The sequence below is a fragment of the Myiozetetes cayanensis genome, unplaced genomic scaffold, assembly GCF_022539395.1.
Source record: "Myiozetetes cayanensis isolate MyiCay16 unplaced genomic scaffold, myiCay2020 scf12, whole genome shotgun sequence".
Taxonomy (NCBI): Eukaryota; Metazoa; Chordata; class Aves; order Passeriformes; family Tyrannidae; genus Myiozetetes; species Myiozetetes cayanensis.
In genome coordinates, this window is record NW_026086826.1 from 9,833,186 (window position 1) to 9,860,690 (window position 27,505).

At 39.7% G+C, this 27,505-nt stretch overlaps 1 protein-coding gene across 26 annotated transcripts in view; it reads right to left on the reverse strand.

Annotated features, from left to right (window-relative positions):
• Positions 1-859: 859 nt before the first annotated feature.
• DAB1 (DAB adaptor protein 1) overlaps positions 860-27,505 on the reverse strand; it is a 433,401-nt gene continuing 406,755 nt past the window's right edge. For 15 of the 26 annotated variants that reach the window (XM_050307494.1, XM_050307490.1, XM_050307487.1 and 12 more), the window contains 7 exons: positions 22,271-22,327; positions 19,360-19,422; positions 18,147-18,255; positions 15,225-15,773; positions 14,255-14,397; positions 13,237-13,335; positions 860-5,062 (listed from right to left, as the gene is read on the reverse strand). In XM_050307494.1, coding sequence (XP_050163451.1) covers positions 13,252-13,335; positions 14,255-14,397; positions 15,225-15,773; positions 18,147-18,255; positions 19,360-19,422; positions 22,271-22,327 — 1,005 coding nt within the window. In that variant the 3' untranslated portion in view covers positions 860-5,062; positions 13,237-13,251. The remainder of the gene's footprint in view (positions 5,063-13,236; positions 13,336-14,254; positions 14,398-15,224; positions 15,774-18,146; positions 18,256-19,359; positions 19,423-22,270; positions 22,328-27,505) is intronic. The other 11 variants (XM_050307501.1, XM_050307500.1, XM_050307508.1 and 8 more) reach the window with 4 other exon arrangements.

Consider the following 27,505-nt stretch of genomic DNA (forward strand, 5'->3'; position numbering starts at 1 on the left):
CTTGACAGGAGTTCTTCGGAAAGCAAAGAAAAGAAAAAAGGAGACGTTGCATGAAAAACATATCACAACCTACAAACAGCCAGAAAGAGGTTAACTTCCCTGCTGCAGAAACTGTCACTGACTAGTGATTAAAGCACATAAAACATTGCCTTTAATCCAACGTAAGGGAGTTAAAATTGCATATTCCCAGTCTATACAATCAATTGCTTTCCCAGAAGTCACTGACAGGGAAAAGAGAGATCTGTCAGCGTTCTCACTTCTGTAAAACCGCAGGCTGATTCTGCAAACTGTTTGCTAAATAAATTCTCATTACTGCAGGAGATCATGGCCTTAATTAGCATTAGTTAAATTGGGACCATTTCTTGAACTAGGCACATCTGAGTTGAATACTCTCATATACAATCTACAGACTCCTAGTGTGCTTAAGTTACAGCAATATTAATGTAATACAGCACATAAACACAGCACAGAAAGAATCAAGACTTTTTTCCCCTTCTGAGCAATGCCAACACACAGGCAGGTCCTTCCTACTTCAAGATTCTTCACCATTGCCAGATTATATCTCAAACCTGCTCATTCAGAATTTTTAAACTGAGTTTACATAGCAACAGTGCAACATGAGCCAACTTTTCTGATTTTTCAACCAACTTCACAGTGAGAGTACCAGACAGTATCAACAAGAGTACATTTGGCCTGCATTGCAAAAATGCATTTTCATTGAAATACATGCTTAGCTATGTCTTATTTTACTTTAAGTTGATGTTTTGTAGCTCATCGAGAACCAGATACCATGTTCTTCCTTCAAGGACATCTGAACACAGTTAGCCACATACAAATCAAAATGACATTAATGCTGGTATGCTTTCATCACAACAGAATGACCTTTATTCTTAGGTGGGATCCAAGTATTTCAACAATTTCAACATTGACAAAGGTAATCAATGTTTCAGCATGACCTACTGGGCATTTCTGGTGGATGAGAAAGGGACGAGACATCAAAAAGTAGAAATACAGTAAAGTACATGTGTACACATTCACACCTCTCTTTCTTCCTCTATACAAACATGTATTTCTTACCCTTAAATTTTATTGCATTACCCTCTTGGCAAAGAATGGTACTGTTCCTTCTCAACTGAGAGATCCAGTACTTGGTACCTCTGAATATCAACCATTATTAATTTGCATGTGGAACTGAGAGTTTCACTCCAGCAAACCCTACACATTGCCTCAAGCAGTAGAAAGGTCCCACTGACACAGAAGGTGGTATCATTACCATGAGGTACTGGATCAAGGCTTTGCTCTCAGTTCTGTGCATATTTCTGGAAATTTGGGGGGGAGGGGGTTCTGCTTTCAAAATTGTCATGTTTAAATGCACATTTTTAATTTCAAATCTTACTCGAATGAAAAATGGTGAGCAAAATTAATTTCAGTTTCTCATGACAAAAAGGTACACCAGCTATGGGAGTATCAAACAGTGTGGCCTGTCCCAGGAATGTGTAATTTTGCAAGAGGTGACAAAAATACCTACCAGTTTGGGATACTCACCCTAAAACACCCAAAAAGAGACCAAAAATGTGGAGGCAGCAATTAAAATCAGCAAATTATGTATCTGCAAGATAAGCAACACTTAGTGTTTAAGATTAGTTATTCCCCAAACTGAGGATTTTCTCCTTTCCCAGATACTTCAACTGTCAAACATACTGGCCATGCCAAACAACCAACACCACACTGTAAGAATGGCAGAATTATCCCAGAAGAGCAAAAACTATGAAACAAACTTACTGAAATGACACCTTTTTTTAATGTTTTTATTCATAACAGTATTACATGGTGTGTTACAGAAATTAATGGAAAATTTCTAAAAATTTGTTGGTTTCTTTTGTTGCTGTTGAATGCGTTATACATAAAGTTAAAAATAATGTGTCCGTATATGTTAACAAATGGTCATTATCTGAGGTAAAGTTAAAGTAGGTTTAGAAATGTACTGAAACAGTCATTTTATCTTTCTCATCTTTATTAAAAAAATAAGTGTCAGAATGCAGAAATAAAAATGAATGAAAACCACGGAGTAAACATCTTTGCAAAGAAGGTGCCCAGTACGTTATTAGATGAAAGGTTTCATCAGACACTTGGATGACTACGATCTATCAAAATATTTTTTCATGACAGGTAAAGATCAAGAACCTACAGGGGATGATTACAGGATGGCTGGTGGGATTCCCTGGTTTTTAAATTTAAAGTGACGAATTTAGTGCTAGTGAAGGATGAGGGATTAAACAATTGCACAAGCTGGATATTTCAGTTATCTACAATACTGGTACAGTGTAGAGGCCCTCCAGCCCTCTCGACTCAGCATCTCAACCATGACAAGGACGATCATATGACAAGACAATTCGGAATTGGTTTTTATTTATGAGAGTTGGTAAAGGTAAGACAAAGGTCTGTGGTGATGGTCCAGCCGTCTCTTAGGAGACACTAGAATTCCAGCCTCATTCCCTCGGCACCTATTCGTTAATGATCCGCTTCCTACAAATATGATGTCAATGGATCCTCTGAGACATAAATCTCTTCTTTCAACATTTTACCCCATATCTGGAAATGCACTGACAATACTAAACCTCAAATGTCTATGATGAACCAAAACTGTCTTTGAGGTTCCACATGTAGGACAAAACCCAAAAAAGCCACTGAGGAAGAAAGTAGCACCAATGTGCAAATCATCAAAATATTCTGTACAGAAATGTCCTTTAGAAACACTTTTACCTCCGCTTTTAATCCTGAAACACTCAATCTGCCAAGTTTTAAATATCTTTTCCAGTTAGAAAACTTGATCTTTCTTCAGGTGGGAAAATAAGATTTGCTACAAAGCTGTTTGCACATGACTAAGGAAGAAGCATCAAATGACCGTGAATGAGGATAAAAGTTCTCTTCTCTGCAGGTTCGTTAGGTCTATTCACAGCTAATTTTTCATTCACATAAATTCGGTAACGCACATTTCTCTAATTTCTCTAATTCAAAATAAAAGACTGGAATCATGTTGTGAGATTTTTTTGCACATACCAACAGTTGCCACCCCAGTTATTCTGTCTTCTAAACCATTTTAGCTTATGATAGAGATGAAAGAAAGTAAAACACTCCAGGCCTATTTTAATCATGACAAAAAATGTAAATCCTAATGTGTCAATTAATTGAAAAACAATTTAAAAACAAAATCTGCACAATAACCCTAAAAACTGATTAACCGTTTAATTTCTTTAACCTTTTTTCCTTTTTCTATTTTTCTTTTTTTTTTTTACTATTTTTTCTTCTTTTTTTGTCTTTTTAGTGTTAAACCACTAAATTCAATATACTGTAACTGCATAGGAACATCAGGAAAACACATTTGACCTGTATAACAATTCTCTGTAGGGCAAAAATATATAGATTCTTTATGAAAATCATGTGCTAAACATATGAACCCAAACACTGCACTTTTGCTTCATAAATGTAAAAAAAGGAAGTTTTAAATTCTTTTGTTCTGCGTGTAAACAGTTCGATGACTTCTATGCAGAGGTTCAAAGGAATGTCTATGAAATGTGAGCTCTTGTAAGTGGAATATGTCCGTGTGATAACGCTAGACCATAAAATCATGTGTTCCCATTAATTTTACTAGTCGCTGACAAGCTGACTGCTTTTGGCAAATGCACTTGAGCTTCAGCCCATTATTGTAAGCATGTGAAAAAACATATGTGATGTGAGAACCACAAATTGGGTTTGCCACCCCTCCCAAGCACTGCAACTTGCTACCTTCTCTACTGTGTAATGGCATTAGTAAAAGAATTTTCATAACATTTATATTTACAAAAAACCTGGCAATTTTCATTCGAACTCCTTAAAGCCATTTCCCCTTAAACATTTAAAGAGTTTAACAGTAAGATTTTTTTTTCAAGTTATAAAATAAAAATCCCATTTGATTTTTCTGATGTACAAAAAGTGATAAAGATGAACAATTTGATCACAGAATCAGTTTGTTATTCCAAAATCCATGCCGTCCTTGTCCCATTTGTAAAGTCCGCTTCATCCAAACTCCTAAACCAGAAGCATACCAGTATTATTTGGCAAATGATTTTTTTTCATCAAAAATGGCACACAGAGAAGAAAACACTTGTCTGCATAGCATTACAGCAGCAAGATACTGAAGAAATAAAAATATTCCTTTTCTGTACTTTGTTTAGAGTTTCCTAGGAAATACTGACTCTTTTGTCTTTCCTCAGTGGGACTCCAGGTCCTTTCTCTACCCACAACATGAGTATTCCAACAGAAAGCAGCATTTCTTCCTCATGATGTGCTAGAACTTAAAGGTCCATTTGGCAACATTTCAGTCAGGATGGATAAACAACCGAGTTTCATTCTGTGGTTTCAAGTTGGGAATCGTTTCCGCAGGAGGTGTTTTGCAGTTAGATCTGTCACTCATACAAAACTACAGAATAAGAAATAAAATGAAAAAAAAAAAAAAAAAAGACACTACCAGTATTTTTTGTTGTTGTCATTTCAATATGTCCACATAGGGAAAAAAAAAAGGTCAGGATCAGCCTGATGTAAATGATGATGAAAAAGTTGTCACTGTGACAAAGAAAGTGCCGACTTTTGCCCCAAAGGCTGTTGAATGATAATGCCACTGCTACATACAGACCCTGCTTTTTGCTCAAAAGAAAAAGGAATGTCTATTACTCAATATGTGGCACACAGAAGATAACAAATCTTTAAAAGAAGACCGAGGAGTAAGATTTCCTAGTCTGGATATCCACCACTTGTGGGCACAGGGCTGGACTCGTGGTATGATAAGCAGGGAGAGTTTTTATTTTGTGCTGCCATTGGTTGCCAAAAAAACACATCAGGAACACTCGAAGAGCCAGTCCAGGAGGGCAATCTCTCTCCTTGTCAGACAAAATCAATTGGAAAAAAGCATGAAAGGCAAAGGCCTGCCAGGTTGTTGGGTTTCGTTTGAGTCTTGGAGCACCACAAGCCTGTAACAATGCTATTTCTTAGGTCTGTTAATCTGGGCGTAGAGAGGTTCTGCTTCCTGGGGATAACAAAAATAAAATAAGCGGAGATGTCTCCAGAGAGCATTTTTAGAACATTTTAAGAACATCTGCTTGAGAACAGCAACACCTTGTCAGTCAAAACCCAAAGGAAGTGTTTGCTTTCTGTGCTGCCTTGAGTGATCAGGGCACTCAGGGTAAATTGTGAAGAAAATGAGCCATTATTTCAGAAAATGAATGTTTACTATCAGTTTCCTCTTTCAGCCCTGGCCATGCACTTATTTTCACTGCTGGGCAAAGACATTTGAAGAAATTAAATGATAATTTATCTGACTGGATGTTTGGAAGTTTAGAGGCCAGAAGTGCAGCCAGTGTACAAGGGTGTTACTTGTCCCAGGCTAAGACCACCCTAGCAGCACAACAGCAGAACAAACCTCTGGGTTTTACACAACTCAGGGAGAAAACCACTTGCAAACAGAAACCGCCGCAGAAAGCTGAGCTAATGAAGCTGTGATGGGATTTAAAATAACAACATGAGTTGCCTATGAAGAGCTAGGAACGCTAGCCCAGCTCAGTTTGATTAGGAGTCTGTAGAACTATTAGTACAATCATTAAAGCCAGGAGGAAAGCGTGTCAACTTGTTAACGGATACTTTCTGGGGAATTTCCTGGATGGGGAGGGGGAAAAGCTGCCATGTTCTTCAGCGTTGCTTCATAGCTGACACCCTGTGCTTAATATTATGTTCATGTTGGCTGCAGTGGGAAGCAAATCACCCATGGACCCTGGAATCCATTCTACTTCATTTCCAGAAAGTAATTTATTAAACTAAGAATGACATCTAAAAAAAGAACAAGACAGGCAGAAAGGCTAATTAATGCCATACTGCATTAACTCTCCACAGCTTGATAAATATTCAAATACCACGCCACGACGTTGAATTTAACCAAGTTAGAATCAACCTGTGTTACTGCAGCATTAGCAGGAGCTGACTTTGAGCAAAAAAACCTCTGAAGGCTGCAAATCACTGGGCACTGCAGAGCACAGACACGTCTGCCAGGGGATGGAACAGGATTTTAATCACTGCTTATACAAATGCTGAGGATGAGAAAAACAGCCCAAAGGCGGATTCATAGGACTGTATGTACTCTGTGCCCAGGGTGCCTGGCCACTGTCCTGTCCCAGTGCCCTCTCCTGCTTCACTGTGCAGCTTGTGTTGAATGAGGAGCAACACAACAAATCCAAAATACGACCTGTTTCCTCTGTGCCAAGAAAAGTTGTCCCTCATTCCCTGAAATTACTATATTTCTGTACTGTGCAGGGACCCTGTTTCCCCATCTCCTACCTACATGAAGCCCTGAGTACACTACAAGCATTATGAAAGGATGAGAGAAATCCTCTGGAATAATTAAATAAAGGCTTCAGAAATGATCCCCAGCAAGAAGCAAATATATTTTGTGACCTTGAAAAACCGAAGGTAATCAGAAGAGTTGACTGAGAGTAAATAACTGCATTTTACATACTGTGTGTTAAGTGTACCTGTGCCAATTTTCACGTACCACAGACATGAAGCTGCCAGAATGATCTATCACAGCTAGTTCAGAGAAAATCTGTACTAATTAATGTGTGAACCTGACACACACCAGGCCATTCTTCAGGCAGTTGCTGAACCTGAGGTGATTGCAAAGTGAAGTGAAAAGGAAGGAGGAGAAGAAAAGGAGAGGGAGGGAGAACATCCCTTTGGAACAAAAGATGTCAGTTTTTCAAATGCCTTCAGGGGAAAAAAGAGCTTTTCAAAATGTCAAGCCTGCTTGTTAGAGCTGTCCTCAAATATCCTTGAGATATGCAGATGTGCTTAAGTAACAAGTGTCCTAAGGTGCCACTGAACTTGACACCCTTGGAAGAGGAGGAGGAGCTCATCACCGGTCATCAGCACTTTACACTGTGCACGAGGCAGCCTTTACAATTAGAAACTTCTTTGGTCCATACTCAACATTTATCTGAACATACACTTGATGTGGCAAAGGCCTGCATTTCTCACTGATTTGGATAATTTATCTTCCAGCAGACCAGAGCATTTTGCACGAGAAGTGTGCTCTTATGTCTTCCTTTCAGTTGATTTCCCCCTTCAGATACCTAAATGAGAAATTAATTGCAGTAATTGTGTGCAATCTTCCCAGCCAAAGTTTTTGTGTCAATGTCTGAGATTTGTTTTCTAATATTATTTGGAGCTAATTCAAGCAGCACACCATGCCTGTAGCCCAACACTGCAAATGGTATCTGTAAAGTATTGACACTGGTACTCAAGAGGGCAAAAGACAGCAGAAAGGGACAGAAAAGAGGCAAAAGGAGAGTTGAGTGCTGTAGACTTCATGAGTAGCTTCTCTCACAGTGCTAGGCACTGTTCTGGAGGGTCTTGAAAGCAGAAATAAACACCCCTTTTGTAATACTCCATGCAAAAGTCTCAGGGCTTGTTATGAAAAGGCAGGTGAGCATAACTCTTCTCACAGCATCAGAACCATCTCAGCAATGCTTTCTGCTTTCTACCTCTACCACTGCATTAGGAACAGACTCAGAGGGAAGGAAAGGAAAGAACTGGTCTTTGTCAGAACAAAAATAGATAAACAAATAATATAGTAAACAAAGCTTCTAATTCACATACACCCCTTGAATCTGAGTGTTTTCCTTTCTGAACTGGCCGAGAAGCACTTCTGATGTGCTTTCATCAGTCTACAGGGAGAAACCAAGATGGCAACTGGAAGCACCCTTTTTTTTTTGCTGCTATATTCTAGAGATAGTTCATGCTGCAAATCAGTTTACTCTTATTTTAAGGGGTACAAGACTGCAGCAAACTGTAAGTATTTCTGGTGCAGCACACTACTGCATGAGGCAACAAGGTCGCTAATGCTTTTGAATAACATTATGTAAATACTAGAAGTAAATTTGCATCCAATTTAAAGATATTAACATCTGCTCCCCAGCAGAACTAATCACTGGAGAACATCTCCTGAAAGACTCTGAACCTACTTAGGCTTGCAGAGGTGAACTCACTCACAAAACATAACACGGGACTGGGTTAGGAAGAGACTATTTTTACCCTGGCAGCCCTTTCATCACTTTGAGACACCCTGCTACGTGCAGAGCTTCAGGCAAGATGTACTCAATTGAAGAGGTGAGGCCCGCATAGATTTCCTTGCCCTTTACAACAGATTCTCAGTGCCAGTTTTACTCCTGGCTGACTGATCAGAAAGGGCAGGCTCAAATGATAAGAGTTTCATGAAATAAGAGTGCTGGAGAGCCAGACAAAATGAGCATCTTGTGCTGGGGTTGCAAGTGAAAGGGGTGGGAGTGTGACGCGTCTTCACTGTTTATTGCATGCTGACTCAGCAAAATAGGACATAGTAAAGTTGCCAAGCAGGGTTCAAATTAAAGATCTTTGGTGATAAGACAGGTCATTCCTATTGGCCCATTAACAGCCAGGTTTTATTTAACACTTATTATTAATTATTAATTTTTAATATTTAGGGGTTTTCTTACAGTTAAACTCTATTAGCAGCATAAATATACCAACCTTCTAGTTTAAGATTATGACTGGAGAATGCCTCTATTCTTATTACAAACCTACCTAGGAATATTTCCTAGTTTCAAATATCCAGTTTAATTATTATAATTTTAAAAGTTTCTGTCATTTTAGTGTCAAAATGGATGCTGGACATCCACAAAATGAAAAAGCAATGAGAACTACTCAGAAATATGAACCTGCTCCATTTCAGTCCCAGTATAAAACTGAACTGCAGCCATGAAACGTGCTGATTATTTCTGGGCTACTTTCCTAACAAAACAGTAGCCACACAATTATACTTGCCATCTACATATCTGCCAATTCTTCTTCGTAACTTTTGAACCTAGTGGCCTATTCCAATTTTTCAGAAGTCTCAAAGATACTAAACTATTACAACTAGATTTTTAAAATCAGTTGTGCAGAAGACAGGGAACTTTTAAATGACCTCATCACAGATAAAGTGAGGAGAGCTCATCCCCAAATTGAACTACTGGGATGCCAGTCAGCAAGAACATGGCTCTACACAAGCTACACAGTGTGTTTTCTCTTTTTGGAGGAAAAAGCTGGAGGAATGGAAGGGGACTTGGCTACTTTAGGTGGGTATGATAACACTGGAAGAAGTGAGAAGACTGTGTGTAAGCTGGTCACATGAAAACTAACAGTTTGGAGGGGATTGTAGCAGTGGAGATGGAGGTAAATCTGTAGGACGCCCCTGTTCACAAATCTGCCTCAATTTCTCTGCTCGTGGCCCTTCAGATTCCCTGGGAAATACGATGATGAACAAGCAAGTATGAGAGTTGAAATGTCAATTTTAGAATTTCTCTGGAATGAAACAATACTTCCCAAACTGTGATCCCTTTCCAAAGACACAACACTACTTCTCTTAGGAGCACAGCCCTGCTCAGTGCTGTGTCTTCAGTTTGAGAATGACAGTTCTAGAGCCTACCAAGAACAGGCCACCTATAATCATTATGAATTTCTCATTGGACTCTATACAGTTCCTACTGAGCCAGGTGAATGATAGGAAGAGGTCCTGCAAATACAGTCTTTGATGCTGAGCCCATTCCGAATCCTGGTGCAATAGAAAAGGGGCAGAAGGAAGAGGAGGATGAAAATTCAGCTTGATATGCCCTCCTGAAGATCACTAAGCTCCCAGATAAGCCAGTGCTTTGTCCATAATTTTCTGTTTTCTCTCAACTTCCTAAAAACAGCCCAAACAAAGAGTTATAGCAGCCCATCCTGGAGCTGACTAAGATTATTAGGAACATTTATCACTAAGAATGGCACTTGATCATAGATGGATGATGGCAGCAGGCCACTGAAGTACCACCAAAAGCTGATAGACAAATATTCTAATGAACTGTTGCTCTCCTGACAGTGCTGATAGCATTGTGAAGGGTGTGACATATTTGAGGGCTTATAATTGTCTGCACACATTTCACAGAACAACTAAACAATTTTTTCAGGAAGATATGCTTTAGCCACAAATGTTTTGAAGGTTTCTTGAGAATCTCTCATGAATGATTGCCAATGCAAGTTTTGAACTGGGCAGCATCTCAATAGAGCTGCATTTGTTCCTCTGTTCAAACGTCTTGCTTTAATGTAAAATGTCAATAATAAGAAATGTTTAACAAATTTGGCAGAATTGCAGCTAAAACCAGATCTTTCCCTCTCTATCCTTTCATCATAGTTATCCCACACACAGTCTAGAGACAACAGTAGGGATAAAACATAAATCAGCTGAAGATGGCGGTCATCTGATTCAGAGTTCTCTTCATCCCTTCTGGAAAAACACTGTCCATCTTCAATGCGGTGCATGAACAAAGAGAAAACAACCAAATACAAATCTTGCTATAAACAGTCCCCAAAAGAGTTGATCTTATTTCACCTGTGAAAGTTAGGCCTCTCTGCTTCTTATCTTCAACCATAAAGGGACAAAATGTAATATACCCATAAAGTGTCACATATACCTACTAAGAACTCATAGGTATTTGTGGAAGAGTGACTTATAGAACAGCTACTGGTAGGATGAGGATTTTGAGAGCTGAAGTTGAAGATTGCAAAAGTAAGAGAGGAAAAATAGAAGAAAAGAAGATATAGTAACTAAATGGTAATATAAAGTCTCAGAAGGAATCAAGAAATCAAATTGCTGTGGTACCTTGAAAGACCAGGGTGCAAAAAGCTAGGCAAGTGAGTATTCTGAGTACATCAAGGTAAGTAAAGATATTGTATGGGCTGATTTCAGAGATGCTGGGAACAGATGTATTTGAAATTTCGGCACACAATACTATGCTGAGCTCTTGAGAGGTCCATTCAGCCAAGTTGTTACTGTGCTGTTCCTGGGGTAAGAACCATGTTCCAGAGAGCAAAGTAATCTCCTATCTAAGCCACAAAAGTGGCTTTTATGCAGACTGTGATTCTTTTGTACTACATATTTCTCCCCATTAAATTTCTCTCCAAATGCAGAGCTCAATACACAACTCAGTAGTAAGTCCTGAATTGATAATTTTCCATGGAGATTAGACTTCCCATTGCTCTGATGATACCAGGCTTCAGAATTCGATGGGCTGGCTTTAGCAAGTGGATTTCCTACAGACTGCTGCTGAATGGCTCTGCACAGAGCCACAATGATATTAGTGTAACTTCACTGGATAGGGGCTTCCTTTTTGTTCAGCTTCCTGTTCCTGCCTACAGCTTCTAGGAATTACTGTAATACGATAATCAGTAACATTATTTAACATTTCCCAGAATATATTTCTGAGAATTATACATATTTGATGCAAGACTCTACAGGGATTAACAAAAAAATACATAAAAACCATATGGAATCACTGCTAATATACTGTTGTTGCAGCTCCCAGATACTCTTGATGGGTAAAAAAATGTATTTTACTATGTGTTACATAAAAGCAGAACAAGAGCAGTCCCTCACTTGACTTCCTTACATGGTTAAGATGCATTACCAGACTGAAACTACTGTTTCAAGTTCTATCCAGAATGCCTGGTAGGTAAATCTCTGTGATGGTAGTTTAGCAATGATTTTAACTATATCTGTGACAGTCAGAAAATTAGAGATTTTATCATTACTTTCCCCAGGATGAATTTCAGAATTACCCTGAGTATGATAAACCATAATAAACAAATGTATGTGGATTTCCAGAGTGTAGGACTCGGATAAAAGTCAAATCCTCTTTCTTGACCTAGGAAAGAACTCTTGGAGTGGTCTGAAGCTGGAAGAGCTGGGGATGTCAGCCTTGGCCAAGGTCAGGCAAAGGTACAGCCAAATTATTATGTGGCACCATCCATCTGCAGAAGCAGCTCTCACTGGAGTAAATATCAAATGCTCTTGCTAGAGCAGCTCATCCCAGCTTGACTCCATCCTTACACTGTCATTTTTAGACTCAGTGAGACACAAAGCTTAATGCTACTTTTGCTTCAGCCCTCCAAGAGCTGAGCATTACACTGGTGAAGCTAAAGAAGGGGGAGATGCCTTCTCACAGCACCGCATATTATTAAGAGATAATCTTATTATTCCCAAGTGGATCAAAGCTAAGTCACTCTAAGATTTTTTAAAATCATATTTAATGACAAAGTAAACTGACTCTGAATGAAACTATTAATTTTGAGTTGAAACGAAATTACTTTGTCTCAGGATGGGTAAGTCACTAGTAAACCTAGTGTAGTTTCTGTACAAAAATGGAAAAGGTTCTACCACTGTTGTTGATTTGCTCCAAGAGCTCTGTGCTGGATCACAGAAGTCGTATCAGATCACATATCTGGGCAATACTGAACATGAATGGCAGATGGGGAAAAGACAAGGAAACATATCCTTAAAATAGCAACACTAGAGAGTCTTTGGATGGAACAACAATGCTTAGTACTCATAAAACTTTGTAGCTTCACTGTCTTTTTGGCAAAACATATTTACTGTATTGAAACAAATCACAGAACACTCACTGGGAGCCACATTTTCTACCATTTTCTGTAACACGAAAGATGAAAAGATCATCTTTCCCGTCTGTCTGAATTTAAATGACTTACATTGATGAATAATTTTTAAAACATCAGTATACCAATGTTAATATGAATGATCATAATTTTCTAATGTTTTTAATTTGCAGTCAGAGATAAAAATACACAAACCCATTTCAATATTTTTTACATGCAGATAATAAACGTGCTTCTTCTACTGATTATTGCATTGATTTAGGGTAGAGACATTCATGTATCATTATATAATTTTATTTAATGATTGTTATGTCTATGGGTAAGATGTCTTATTCCATTTAATACGTTACATCTGGCTGAAGGCCAGAGAGGATTTGATTAAAAAAATGCTCTGCCTAATACATTGTTAGTAATGGCTCAGTTTCCCTATTTGCCCTTAAAATTTGAACACAAAGTAAAATAAGTCTACATTTCTTTAAAGCATGCAGGCAGCTGAAACACACATATTTGCATAAGCTGCAACACTTAGTGAATGGCAAAAGCCATGCAAACCACCAAGCATGAGAAATACACTGTGGATGATGGAGAAGTCAAACGGAAGAGATGAAAAGGAAAAATAAACCATGCATCCATGAAAGCAATGGTAGGCACTGGTGGGAGAATAAGTGAACACCTCAAGGTGTAGAGAAAAAAAGGACAGATACCTACCCCAACCTGTGCTATCTAGCTACCGACCTGTGGACTTATAGTATCACCAGTTGGCTCACCAAATGGATCACTTGTGGAGGAGGCCTGAGACCCATCAGGCTAGAATACAAGAACATAACACCTTTTTTTCTCAACAGTAGAAAGTGAAAAGTCAACACGAGGTTATTTTCATGCTGTGGGCATAACAAGTACATCCTATCTCATGAAAACCAGGAAGTGAGACCTCACCCCTGATATGTTCTCAAAAGTCATAATGGTTTACTGCAGTTGATGCAGCCAGGAAAGGACCTCACCAGTTCCTGCTGGAGCCCAGGCAGGAGCTGCCACAGACCTCAGAAGGTACTGGATCAGGCAAACCAGAACGGCAAAAGGCCCTGAAAGCCAGTGAAACCATGCAAATCAGAAAGAGTCCAAGCTTGCATTATTTTGTACCTTTGGGTCCTTTAGTTGTACAGACTCCCTCTTGCCTTTGGCTCACTCGGGCTCTTATCTCCCTAGGACACCTTGTGACTTACAGTCATTGCTTGGATAACATTTCTTACTTTGGTCCATAAAGGCAAAGAAATCACATATTGAGGGCCAGAACACTGAGGAATGTAACTAGGCAAGCAACTGGGATGCAAGAATGTGCAAGACAACATCAACCATCATCTTTTAACACACAAACTCTCATATCTTTCTTTGCAGCCTCGTCATGTTTGTTGTTTTACCCCAGACTTCCTTACTAAGTGAATGAGTAAGTGAATGCTGGTATGCTAAAAAGGGGATTAGATACAACTAACATATACAACCTTACATATGACCTCTGAGTTTGGTTCCTTGTATGCAATATTAGTGCATATCAATGGAAAAGCCATGCTACCAGCTATCAAACCCAAAGCAGGACGTGAATTCTGTCTGCAGCCCCTCCTTAAGTACCACCCAGCCCTGTTGGAATAGTTACTTCTGACACTACAAAACAGCATTTAATTAACTTATGTCTTTTCTAGGTAAAAAAGGACAATAAGGATTTAGAAACCTTGTTGCTACTCACAGCCTCTGGCTCCTCACTTTTGCTTGGGCTTTCAAACCCCTCTTCAAAGAGGTCATCTGCAGCAGGATCACTGGTATGAGATGCTGATGATTTTGATGGAGAACTCTGTCTGGGTGCAGGGGTTGGAGCTAAACGAAGTTAAGGTAACAGCAACAGAATATATTCTGTTAATTTCTTCAGAAAGACACAGCAGCACAGAATTTGCTCATGCTTTATAACCCTCAACTTTATTACTCTCAAAAATTATTTTCTGATAAGGAGCTGTACGAGGTAAATTTGAATACAGCAGTCATTATCAATTCCATGTATTTGATTTCATTTGGCAACTTCCAAATTAAGTTTGGCTACATCTGGCCTATGTCTTTAGGAGCCAGGGAGATGCCACTACATTACATTAAGAATCTGTGAGTTGCCTGCCCTGTGGTAGGTAAGTGAACCAGAAGGTCTCCATCTGACTCCTGGTAAATCTGTCTCATGAATTCCTCTGTTCAGCAATCTGCAAAATCCCCCATCTCCATGCTACAAACAATAACCTTATTTTACAGCTCTTCAATGAATTTCCCCACATGTCCAGTACATCAAGCTATTAAAATAAATATCCATCCCCCAATTTCTGCAAAGTATGGCTTGGATAGGACATAAGTGAAACCATTTGTAAGGTTGAATGTCATGGGCATTTGCCAACCAGTTTGCATGGCCCTACCACAAAACATATATTACTATCTTAGAAATTAAATTTCAGACTACAGCTGTCTGGGCTGTTGATTTTTGTGGTCTCTGAAATTCGTCTCTGATATTTTCCTTTATGGTTGGAACACATTTAATAAGCTGGACATGCATGGAGGTTCTCAGTTTATATCTGTGTTGGAATTTACTATATGAAAAACAGAAATAAGTATTTTGAGGAATGGTCACATCTGAGGAAAGGTATGGCTGAAAGCATAGGAATACTCACGTGAATTTGTAGATGGTGTTGTGGAAGTCACAGGAGTCAAATTTAACTGAGAGATGTCAAAGTCATCACAATCATCTGCTTCCTGTGCCATCCCAACTTTATTAAAGTAACTTGAGAAGGCCTCTGAGGTACAACTGAGGGAAGGCTGATCTGGTTTTCTTGATGGCACTGGTGGAGGCTGAGCCATCTGGAAATCTTTAAACATTTCTTTTCCCATTTTCTGTCTGGGCCTGTCTGTCTGTGGACTCGATCTGTTGGAATCACTTGTGGGTGGAACAGTAGCTATAGGAGCAATGGTACCTTGAAACATGGCTGCTTGTAAAGGCAAAACAGTTTGTGTTGGCATGAAGGCAGTTGGTTGGAACTGACCAGCTACAGATGGCCACGGCTGCTGAGTAGGAGGAAAAATACCGGGCTGGCCCCACGCTATCGGCTGTCCTCCCTGCATCACCTGAGCAACTGGAGGCTGAGCACCCATGGCCAACTGCTGTTGAACAAGTGGTTGCTGTCCCCAGAACGAGGGCAGAACAGCTCCCATGGCAACATAACCTTCAAGGAATAAAGAAAGCAGGAGGGGGAAAAAATTAGATGAAAGACTTTAATGCCACTATCAACAGCACAGAGAAAAAGCTACACAATAAATCAGAGAAGTGCAAGCTACATTAGTGATCCCAGAGCTTCAGCACACTTGAAAAGAAAACTGAAAGACATGGTTGGATTCACATCACTGAGCAAATACTCATACACAGAACCACGGGCTGGTGGGTATTGGCACTAATCCTTCCTCTCATCTGAACAAAAACCTCTCCTCTTCTTCCTCAGTGAGCATCCCCTGGGCCTGTGAAGACCTGTGTGCATGGACCTGGTCAGCAGCTGGGCACTGGGCAGCCCGCTTCCCTAGTGCTCTGTCACAGCAGGACCACTCACCAGAACCACAGCAGCTCCCAAAACACTTCCTAAACTCACCCCCTTCCAGCACAACCCTCCTCCACACCACTGAGTTCTGCAGGCTCCTCTTGCACCTCTGACTGCCCCACCCTCTGCCCGTCGCCTCTGCCTGTCCTTGGAGAAGGAGCTCTGGGACTGAACATGATGCACAGGGTCAGGCTGGGATGGAGTTCAGCTCTCAAGAGCAGCCCATATGCTGCTAAAAAATAAGCAGCCAGAGCAAGCAGAGGGAAGGAGGAGGATGCTCAGGATTCCCTCCTGTCTGCTGCAGTTCCTCATCCTTTTCACTTTTATTCTTTGTTGGGGAGAGGGACCCACTAACACCAGTCAACTCCTGCCAATGGCACAGGTGCCAAACTGGTTCTAAGGGACAGGGAAGCACCTCTATATATGTTATATGACAGCTCAAGGGCTCTCTAATGACAGTGTGACCTTCTTGCAAGGGAATGACTCTTCTGACACAGTTACAGTTCAAACCATTTGGGTTCCGAAAAGCAAAGGAAATGTCTCAACTTGCATAATAATAATAATAAAAAAAAAGAGCCCAGATGAATTCCAATTAAAAACCCTCACACGTGGTTATTACCCAATTACTTGAGAACATCAAAAACACCTTGAGCTTCCGCTGCACTAAATACCTAATAACAACAAACTGCTCCAGGTATTAGGCTAGCATAACATCCCTCTTGTTGGGGAGAAAATTAAAGATTAAAACTAAAATTATAATTGCTTCCTGTCAGACCTGAAGCCTCCTTTCAAGCTACCAAGAGGCTGACTGTGTAGGAATTATATCATCAGGTGCGTTTTTATTTACAACTACAACTAAAACTACTATAAAAAATCTTACAAATAAAATCACCTAATATAATTATGTTCCACTAATAGAAGTACTGTGCTTTACAGATACACTGTTTCACATTTAAATTAATTATTGACTGCTAATAATTTGCAATATGTAACTTCTCTTTCATCTTTAATAGCTTTAAAACTCTTGTTTCTAATCTGAGTGTTTCCTGAGTCCTCCTGTACCTTTTCCTCTTTGCTGTATTTCTAGGCTGTTTTGTAATCCTAAATATAAGGGTTGCTGAAATATTGTAAAGGGAAAAGCCCAAAATAAAATAAAAAAATAGAAACTGAACTTTGAAAGACGAAATTACTGAGTGATGAAAGGAGCAGTAGCTCAGATATATTTCTTTTTCAATAGATGTCCATGATGGATTTTCCAGATGTCTTTTTATCTCGCCCCTGCTGTAACCTCATCCCAGCAGTGAGAGTTTTCATCTGACATTATCCCCAAACACTTCACCATCACTGTAACCTTTCTGAGATCTGATGCCATCAGAGAAGGAGTTAACCAATTAGAAAGCTACTACTCAATGATTCAAACCACTCCTGCTCCTCCTTTCTTTTCCTAAGTGGAGCTGAGAGTGCTGCTCTCGCAACATATCCCAGGGAGAGATCAGCAGTCAAACCACACACCTCTCAATCTGTGCAGAATGCTACACAGCTCTGGAATCCTGAGCACTTTGGGGACACACAGACAAGTCTAAAGGACATCTCAGGACTTGACAAAGTGGAACAGCTTTGAAGTGCAATCAAATTCTCTGTGTCTCAGCCTCTATTTACAGGAGGCAGCAGAGGATACTCACCACTTCCACAAAAAAACCAAAGCTAAACAAAACAGTTTTTTCTCTCTTGCTACTGTACCTAGAAGGTATGTTATCCAGATGGCTGAACTATGCCTGAACTCCAAGTGACTTTTTTGGGTTTTGCTTTAAAAAATGTGGGCAAATTCAAACTAACGTACTCCCTGCTTATTAAAGACTTGCTTTGCCTTGCCCTGGAGCACCGACCTCAAAAGCCTTCCTCACTTCCACTGTGCTAAATTAATGCCCCAAGTACTGAAATGCAAACCAGAGCTAAGAACTGATCACCAAATCTGAATCAAGCCCGTAATTCCAGTACATTTCTTACCTGAGGGTACGGCAGCAGTGCTGAAAGGTACAGAACCAAACATGTCTGTACTAGCAGGAAGCGACTGGGATGAAGATGGGATAAAGGCATCACCTGGAGTAGCAGGAGTCTGCAGGAAGAAAGGAATAAAATCCAAGGGTGACATATGAGCTGCAGCTTCTGCTGCACATACTTTCTGGCCACATCATCCGTAACTCTAAAAATCCGGGTTTGGAGTAAAGAAAGAGGATCAAGAAAGAATGGAAAGATGTCAAAGGAAAGAAGCAATAGAAATAAGAGTATTAGAATTTGCTGGTGACAGGATTAAAAGAAAGAAAAGGAGAGACTTTCTATTAGAAGAGAAAAATCAAAATGAAATTTGCTTGGAATATATCACATGCAAAACATTGATATAATGTCCTTTTCCAGAACATACAGACTTGTGATTCTAGATATTAGGGGACAATCAGGAGAGGCAGTGACCAAGGCATTAATGTAAGAAACAGTTAAGGTAAAAGAAGATTCTGCAGGAAAAGTGAATAAATAATGCTTCTAATTAACCAACAGGACCAGAAACATAGGTCTACACTAAAAGAGAAGCCCTAGTGCCAGATATGCTCCTGAATACCTTGGAGATTTGAGGCTCTTGACCTCACACCTCCTTAATTTTCTCAATACCTTTATACTTCTCTACAGCTTAATGTAAGGCTCAAAAGCTTTACAGAAAAATTATTGTATTTTCATTTTATCATGCAGAAAAGCACGTTAACAAAATTTTCATTGCCCTCAAAACACATTCAGCCCTTTCTCTCTCTCTCTTTACTGTTTCATCTTCTGTCCTTTAACAGCAGTTCTGGGATATGTGCTTGGTGGAACCAGAGACATGATGTATGAGGCTGTAACTGGATCTTCCTGCAGTGCAGTGGAGAGACAGAGTGCAGTGAAGCATGTCCCGCTGATAAACATCAGGGGAACAGATCTGCAGCTCAGGTTGTATCATATGTGACACTGAATGCTATAGTGGAACAATAAAAATCGAAGATATTTTTGCCCATCATCATGAAGCAGGGACTCTGCATTCAATTTGTTTTATTTTTATTTTCTTGTAACATAAAAGCTAGCTTGAAATTCTCCCCACTGGAATGGCTGATGACCCGAATTGTAAACGTGCTCAATAAATGTTCTGAAAATAGCACGTAAAATAAAGCACAGTTCAGTTTCCCTGAGTACTCACTGGGGGAGAGGTTACATCAGGAGGAGTGGACATGTCCCCAAAAAGCTCTAGTTGGGTAACAGCCTGTGAAGAGAAAAAAATAAAATAAAATTCCGTTTATCTTTTGAGGAGAAGAAACTGCAAGTTAAGTAGTTACAGTAAGGAAAGTTATCTGATAACAGCAAACAATATAAATCCCCCCAAAGCCATATAGGCTTCAAATGCCAAGTCCCATATGGAAGAAGCACATGGGTTCGAGATGTGGCATTTTGATACTGTTGATGGACCCAAAAAGCCAACAACCGACTCTATAAAACAATTCTGTAGGGAACTGTCCAAAATGAAAAAAAATGAATAAAGCACGAAAAAACTATCCAGAACAGTACTGGAAGCATTACTGCTCTGCCTTTAACATCAGTGAGCACCAAGCATGATTTATGGCCAGTCCTTTTCCCTGGCTCCTTTTTTAAACACCCATTTCAAGGTCTTAAAACATGGCAGTGGAGTGTGGAGTGACAGAATGATACAGAAGGGAAGGGCTTTTAAAATGCTGACTGATTTCTCTTTGCCCATGGGACAGGTGTGACCTGGATAAGTGGACTTGAAGGAGGATGCACAAATGGGTTACTGCAAGTTTTTTGCTCTACATTTAATTCGTGTTAGAAATATTTTCTCAGGACGTCCTTCAGTTTGAGCTCGAAACAGGTCACCCATATAGACCTCACTAACTGGACCAGGAGAGAAAAAGCACTTTCATACAAAGAAACACCTTGAGTGGCTGCATAATCAAAGCTCCTTCACATGTTCTCAAGTAAAATTACTCCCACCCATCTGCAAATCAGTTCAGCTGGAGTTCAGGGATGTTAAAGCACAGATCCCTTAGAACTCTGCAGGAAACCTAAACCCCATCTACCGTCCTTATCAGGGTGGCTATATTGGAAAGCTTTGACGGGAACACAGAACTACTCCTCTACTACCTTTCTTACTGGTTTTCCCTGTATCATACTCAATCCCACCTACATATGTGGGAAGGCACAATTCTCATTATGAATGAGATTTAATGCAAATCTTGATTCATCTCATTGAATCTCCTCCCCAGCTTAGTCACATAAACATTGCAACCTCCAATCACATGTACAGGTTTGAAATCCAGTTGAGTCTTGACCTGCAAAGACAGCCCCTCTCAGTGCTCAGGACATTAACCAAACTGGCTGGTCAGGCTTTACAACCTACCAAAGGAGAAAATCACCCCAAGACTTTTTCCTGCCCTCAACTTTCCATTACAAATGATCCCTTAAGGAATAAGACTACACATATCATAAGTCTATCCAGTTTTTCAATCCAATCTCTATTACCACATACAAAGACAATGCTACAATCACTTAAGCATGAAGTTTGTCTAGCAGCTCAGACGATTCTCAGCTTCATGACAATGATGTACCTAGGGATGAATGACCTCACATTTCCTCACATCATGTCTTATATTAAATAGATCACATCGCTCTAGTGCTATGAAAATGGAATTTCTTCTTAAGGGTTTATCTATTCCTCTAAGTATCTGCATGGAAATGGAGAAGGGAAAAATAAGAAAATCCATGTTTTCTATGGGGTGCACCAATTCTAGTTCACATTACTGAAATACTGCCAGAAAGCTTCTGCAAAAAAAAAACCCAACCAACAAAAACTAGCATGTGAGTCACTTCTGCAGTGTGCACAAGCACACTAGGCAGGGGTTGTTAAAATGCTCAGAAAAGTGGGAATGACAACAACAGCACTTGTTTGGAAATCACTTCAAGCCTCCCGTAGGCTCTACTGACTCAAGAGATGGCAGGTGACACTGAAGCACTCAGAGAGCCACTTTCTTCTCATCTCTCCAAACTGCTTGTTTAGCATCACTCCTAAACCTGCTCTTTTCCTGCATCACTAGTGAACTATTCACTGTTTGCTCCTTGCTGGCTTGCTAAGGAATAGCTTGTGTCTTTTTGAGGAGACCATGAGCAAAGGTTCCCAATGTGCTCCCATCCTACGTGAGAGAACAGATGAGCAAGACAGAGAGGATGTGAAAGGGCAGGATACACACAATCGTACAGTTGTGTGTAGAGTTACACATTTTCTGTGGAAAAAAATATTATACGTTTCATAGGAATACTGAAAATTGATAGTCAGTATACTTCTGAACTCAGGATTATATGACATGCATTTGAAAGGTGGTAACTCAGATCTCTGTGCCTCCATACTCCTGTATAATGGGAATAATAATAATACTTTTCAGAGTGCTTCAAGGTGATGGATCTTAGGAAACTCTTCGCAGATATAATTCTGTTAAAGCTCTTAAGGGAAACTCTGCAGATGGATTTCTAAACAGGCAGCTGGAGAAAGTGATAGGAAAGCCGACATCACTGTTTGTTATAATAAACCCTCATTCACAATATTCCCCGGTAAAAAGAAATTTACAGGGTAAATATTTCTTACCGAATAGCAACTTCAAATGCAACAGGAGCTACAGAACTACATCAGACAATGTAAACAAATTTAGTGGGAACACAGCTTATTAATTCACTGACTAGAGGCAGCTTTAAACAGCAACACTTGGAGGTGCATTTTAAAGTCCCAAATGGTTCAGATCTGTAGTAATTTTTCTACAACTCAGTTCTCAGCCTGAATAAATGAATGCATTTTCTCTGACACAGACTTAGGTTTATCTACTTGCAGCACATGAGATTCTGGACACCAAACAGTCATCTTTTATTTTTGTGATTTCACTGTCACTACAGAACTGATTTCACCCATTATGCTTCATTAAATTATTCACATCTGATATTAGCTACGTTCCAGTGAAGTTAATCCCAAGCTGAACATTTTCCAATATCGCTATTCCTATAGGTGATTTCATCTATATTTCCTTAAAACATTTTTAGAGTCACAACCTTACCTGAGTGACTGAAACAAGATTTTCATCAATGTCCAGCAATAAGTTTCCATTCTCCAGCTGTAAAGCATGATTTATGAAATGAGATGAATGATTTATGAAAATGACATGAATTTCTGAGCATGAAAATGATAACCTCCATAATTATTGACTTGAGCATTGAAATGAAAACCCTTTCCATCTTGCTGTGAGCACAGATATGAAATCAGGCAGTCAAAACAGGGAGTTTGAATGCTGCTGGGATGTGGAGGAAACATACACTATTTGTGCTAAATCTCATCTTCTGGTGTATAAAGCAATTTTACCACTTGCAACATAACTATTCATTTTCCCTAATATTTATTAAATCAGCAATAAGCATACTCAGTGAGCTCTGATCCTGCTTACATTAATGGAACTTTTCACTGGCTTGGTGAAAGAAAAGACTTAGCATCCTCAGGGAATAAAGGAATAATTGAGTTTTGAACAACAAAAGCTCTTAAAGGCAAGTATTTGCAGGAAAAAACATGTCTTCCTCTTAACTAGGAGAACTGTAACACATCAAAGATAAATATTTTCTTTCCAATTTCTAAAATTACATAATTCAAGTTATATTTAAATCTACAGTTTGTGTGTGTGTTGGGAGTATACTGCCCTCAGACACAAATATATCTGTATCCATCCACATATTTAACACATATTATCACTTCAATGTCCTCAGAATGCTAAATTTCAGGTAACATTTATTGTACTGTTGAAGACTTTATTTCTGAAGAAACAAACATAACAGCAAGCTATCAAAAGTCAAATCTTAGGTAACTGGGAAGCTTCATACAAGTTACCAGCCAGTAATCCCACGCCAGTTTAAAAATCTCAGAAATAACCTAGAATGCTCCCTCCCCCCCCCCCATGGCATCACAGACCTGAAGAAAAAAGAAAAAAAGACTGGGAAAAGGCAAAGCAAAGCAAAGGTAAAGCCAAAGAAAGATAATGTCATTGTGCACAATCATGTATGGACTCAGTCCTGTACCTTCTTGGCGTGTTCCCCCAGCCCCAGATAAGGAAAATGTGATAAAAGCTCTGTCAGTTTATTCAAAGACCACAGACCTTCAAAATATTCTTTATATGACACCAGAAGGGTTTACACCTTCAGGAGGGCCCGGTTTTGGCCAGTAGTTAATCACTTTTTGCTCTGACAGCCCCCCTCATTTGACTCCCATCCTCCAGCACCAGTGATGCAGCTCCAGCCGCACAGATCGCTCTGTGAAACCAGCTGAAGGATAAACACATCTGACCATGGAGGGAACACGTGCATGGTGTTCCACGGCCCACTAGAAATTCCCCCCAGTACTACAGTAGGACCTCGCAGAGAATATTTGCCCAACATGTCACGGTGCATCCCTGAGTGCCCAATTATCATGGAGCACTTGAGCCACATCTTCCACTAGCTCGTGTTCTGCATCACACACCAGCGAGGATACACTTTCCAAGGGTGAAATATCCCTGTCGGTTAGAGCATGGAAGAGCCTGCTATGGGGGGCCGTGCCGAGGGGGCAACATGGCTATCAAGGGCAAATTTTGGCCTTTTGAGCCCTCCTCTGGTTCAGCTTTTCAACACAAAGAGTTTAACCTTTGCAATGAAAGTCAACAATCCTCTCCCTCCTTCCCCAGTGCACAACAGAAAATAACCAGAAGCCTGGAGACACGCTCCACTTCTTGATCTTTCTCCAGGAAAGATTCCTCCACAGAGTGATGTAAAAGCTTGTTTAATTATTCAAAAAGACATCATCTTGAATATGAAATACCCCCACCACAGCTTAGTCAACCAGGGGCACAGCAGTTGCTCGTGACTGGCCACGCAGACCGAGGCGGAGGAAGGAGTATTAATCCTTGTATTGCAATGACATTAAACCTGTAATGAAAACTCCATCTTTCTATACAGGCACATAAGACATATTGTAAATCTTTTAAACATGAAATATGTAAATATGGCTTCTTAAAGCAGCAGCAAGCTTTTTGAACCACTCCAAGCCAGTAGCGGAATTCCTTGTGACACCTTCCACTATTCTCTAAAAAAACATATTATCCAAGAGCTGGAGAGAAATCAAGAGTACAGAAGCAATGATAATCATAGAACCAGAGAATATCCTGAGTTGGAAGGCATCCACAATGATAGGAGATAAGTAAACTGCAGTTTTCATAAACCTAAACCAAAACTGATTCACTTCCACCGCAGTATTCCCTCTGCCCAGACTTACGAAAAATATCTTTTCTAAGCAATGCAAAAGTTCAAATTTTAAAAGGGAAATCTAAAACAAGGCTCTTGTGCTCACAGGAGTATGAAGCACCTTCTTCTTTAACTCCTAGATATATATCAAGACAGAATATTCAACTTCTGTTACTCAGTCTGGTTTTACCAATGGTAAGGGATCTATGCTGACATATGGCATGAGAAAACTTGCTCAATATTGCTACACTTTTGAAAACAAGATGATAAAAGTAGCATCTTACAAAACGTGATTTTGTAATCTCAGAGAATGGAGCAAAGATGGTGTTTAAAAACATGAAAAAAAAGTGGTAATTAACTTGTACTCTGATACAGAGCTCAGGAAAAAAAAAAGAGTATGAAGGATACTAAATATAGCAAATAACCAGCAATTAGTAATTAACCTTTGAGCTGAATATCAGCTATTCAACTCTGTTAAGACTGCAGAGGGATTTAAACTTGATTTCCTGCATTCAGTGGAAGTGCTGTACCACTCAGCCCAGCATACAAAAGAAGGGTCATCCAACTACACAGCCTCTCTGGATTTCCTATTCCCTTTTTCTAATATGTATTTTACACTGCAAGTCTAATGACAAGTCAAATTGTTGGTCAAACTAAAGATTTTTAATCTTATTTTAATTGAAAATGTAAATATTTTGTCCATGACAAATAATTTTTCTGATGGTTTGAATCATCACTGTAGCTCAAGAAAGCCCCAGTTTCTTGCACAACTGTATACAAGTGTTGATATTACTATGAGTTCCACGCGCTTCAAGAAGCTTGCTAATTAAATACAATTCATTCTAAAAAAACAATTACAACTATAATGAAGGAGCATGTCGGAATCGTGACTAAACCAATCATCAGTCAAACCATGTCTAGTAGGTTGAGACACACTGAAAACATTCCACAGACATATTGCTTTCCTGTAAAACTACTGCTGAATTAATGACGTCGCATGGTAACTCAACAAAGAATTGCTCAATTACTTCCTAATTAAAGAGAACACACTGAAGAATATGTGTGCGAAGGAAAAATTGTCAATGCCTTTGCAATCTTCAGCCTCCAACAGATCATAAAGATCCTCAAATGCCATAAACCTTCCCAGTTACAGAGGGAAGGGCAGTCACAGTGTTACCCTCAACCCAGATTTACACATGTACAGCTGAGCACAACCCTTCACTTGTGAGGCTCTGTGAACATTTAATCTTAGGATCAGGAATGGTTTGGGTTGGAAGGGACCTTAAAGATCATCTCGTTCCAACCCCCTGCCATGGGCAGGGACACCTTCCACTAGACCAGGTTGCTCAAAGCTCCATCCAACCTGGCCTGGAACACATCCAGAGATGGAGGCAATTCCCAGCTGCTACAGGTCATGCCAGCAACATAAGCTGCCATAAAACTACATCAATATTTATCCAAAATACATGCATTTGGGCATCCAGCACTTACACAGGGTACATCCAGTGCTCAGGATCCCATGGAACATGGGAATCCTCCAAAGTTTCTCCCTTCAGTTTCATAGGGTAACTCTTTATTTCTCAGGATCACTCTTATTCAGGAGATTCTCAGAAGTCATAAACCCAAGTCCTGGCTTTGGTGTGATGTACCCAACCACAGCGTAGCCTTGAGTTTCTGTGCATTCACCAGGTGTCCAGTTTCCTTTGTTTGATCACTGGGTGTGCTGGTTAAAAATCCTGTTAGTCAGCCCTAAGCAGCTCAAGAATTGAGATGGTTGTATATAATTGACATCACAGATTACAGAGGAGTTTGAATTGAATTGCTTCACTGTTGCTTGATAGCTTCCTTTAAATTAAGGAACTCTTCATATGATCAAAACAGATGCTTACTCATTTGTTTATTTTCTCTTCATTTGCAGGGAACTTAATTCTGAATTCCCTGTGTACTTGAGGTGTTTACTTTTATAGGAAATGGTATTTAAAATGCTTCAATTACCACTTTTCTCTGACAGACTCTAATAAATCAAGAGTCCAAAAGTGTGACTTTAGCTTACAGCCAGACCCCTGCTGCTCCCAGGCAACTCAAAACTCAAGATAATGAAACTTCCCAGGGCACAGAGGATGCTGGTGCAAAGGTCCCACGGTCACCTCCTAAATATCCTCTCTGGACCCCATGCACAGGACACAGTAAGAGCTCAGATAGGTTGGGACAAGCCCTCTAATGTCAGGGGACTCCAGCACTGCCTGGGGGCACACTGCAAACAGCCATGGGACATGTGGTGGCTTTCTTTAACTGCAGGTGGGAGAGACAAGTGATGATGAGAACTCAAATTTCCACCTGGAAGCAAAACTCAACTTCTAGACTGTGACAGCAGAGATAGTTCTGAATGCTTGCAGGGAATAAACTTAACAATGGAAGGGAGTTAGACATAACCCCGTATTTACTATTTTAAAATAATTGCAAGGCACAGTTACACAGTTGTATCTACTGCTTTTCAAAACAACAGGTGACTGGAGCTAAAATCAAGCTTGAGAAACAAGTTATTTCTACCTTCATTACTGAATACCTCGTCTTCATGGTATTTTCCAAACTTTGAGACCTCCTGAGTTTCTGCAGGCAAAAAAGCCCAGACCTGTGTACTTCTGTACTTAATGATGTAGGGTAGGATTAAACAAATCTGCAATAATTTACAACAGATTCTCCCCAAACTGATGCCAAATACATATAACACTTTCCCCAGAACTACATGATCTTAAATTTGTGAATAAACCCCAAATTGTGCAAATAACATAATTTAATGCATACAGTGATGCAGAAGAGGTAAAGCCATAAACTTTACTACTTAGAAAGCAGACTGCCTGTAAATAAACATTTTAGCAAATTACTATGAGCTGTAGGGCTCTGAACATATCAAAATGTAGTGAATCAACACAAGGTGCAGCTGCCAACTTAATGTATCAGCAGCTATCAGACAAAAGCTGCATAAGTCACATTAAATAAAAGACAAAAATTCACTCTATTTAACAAAGCTT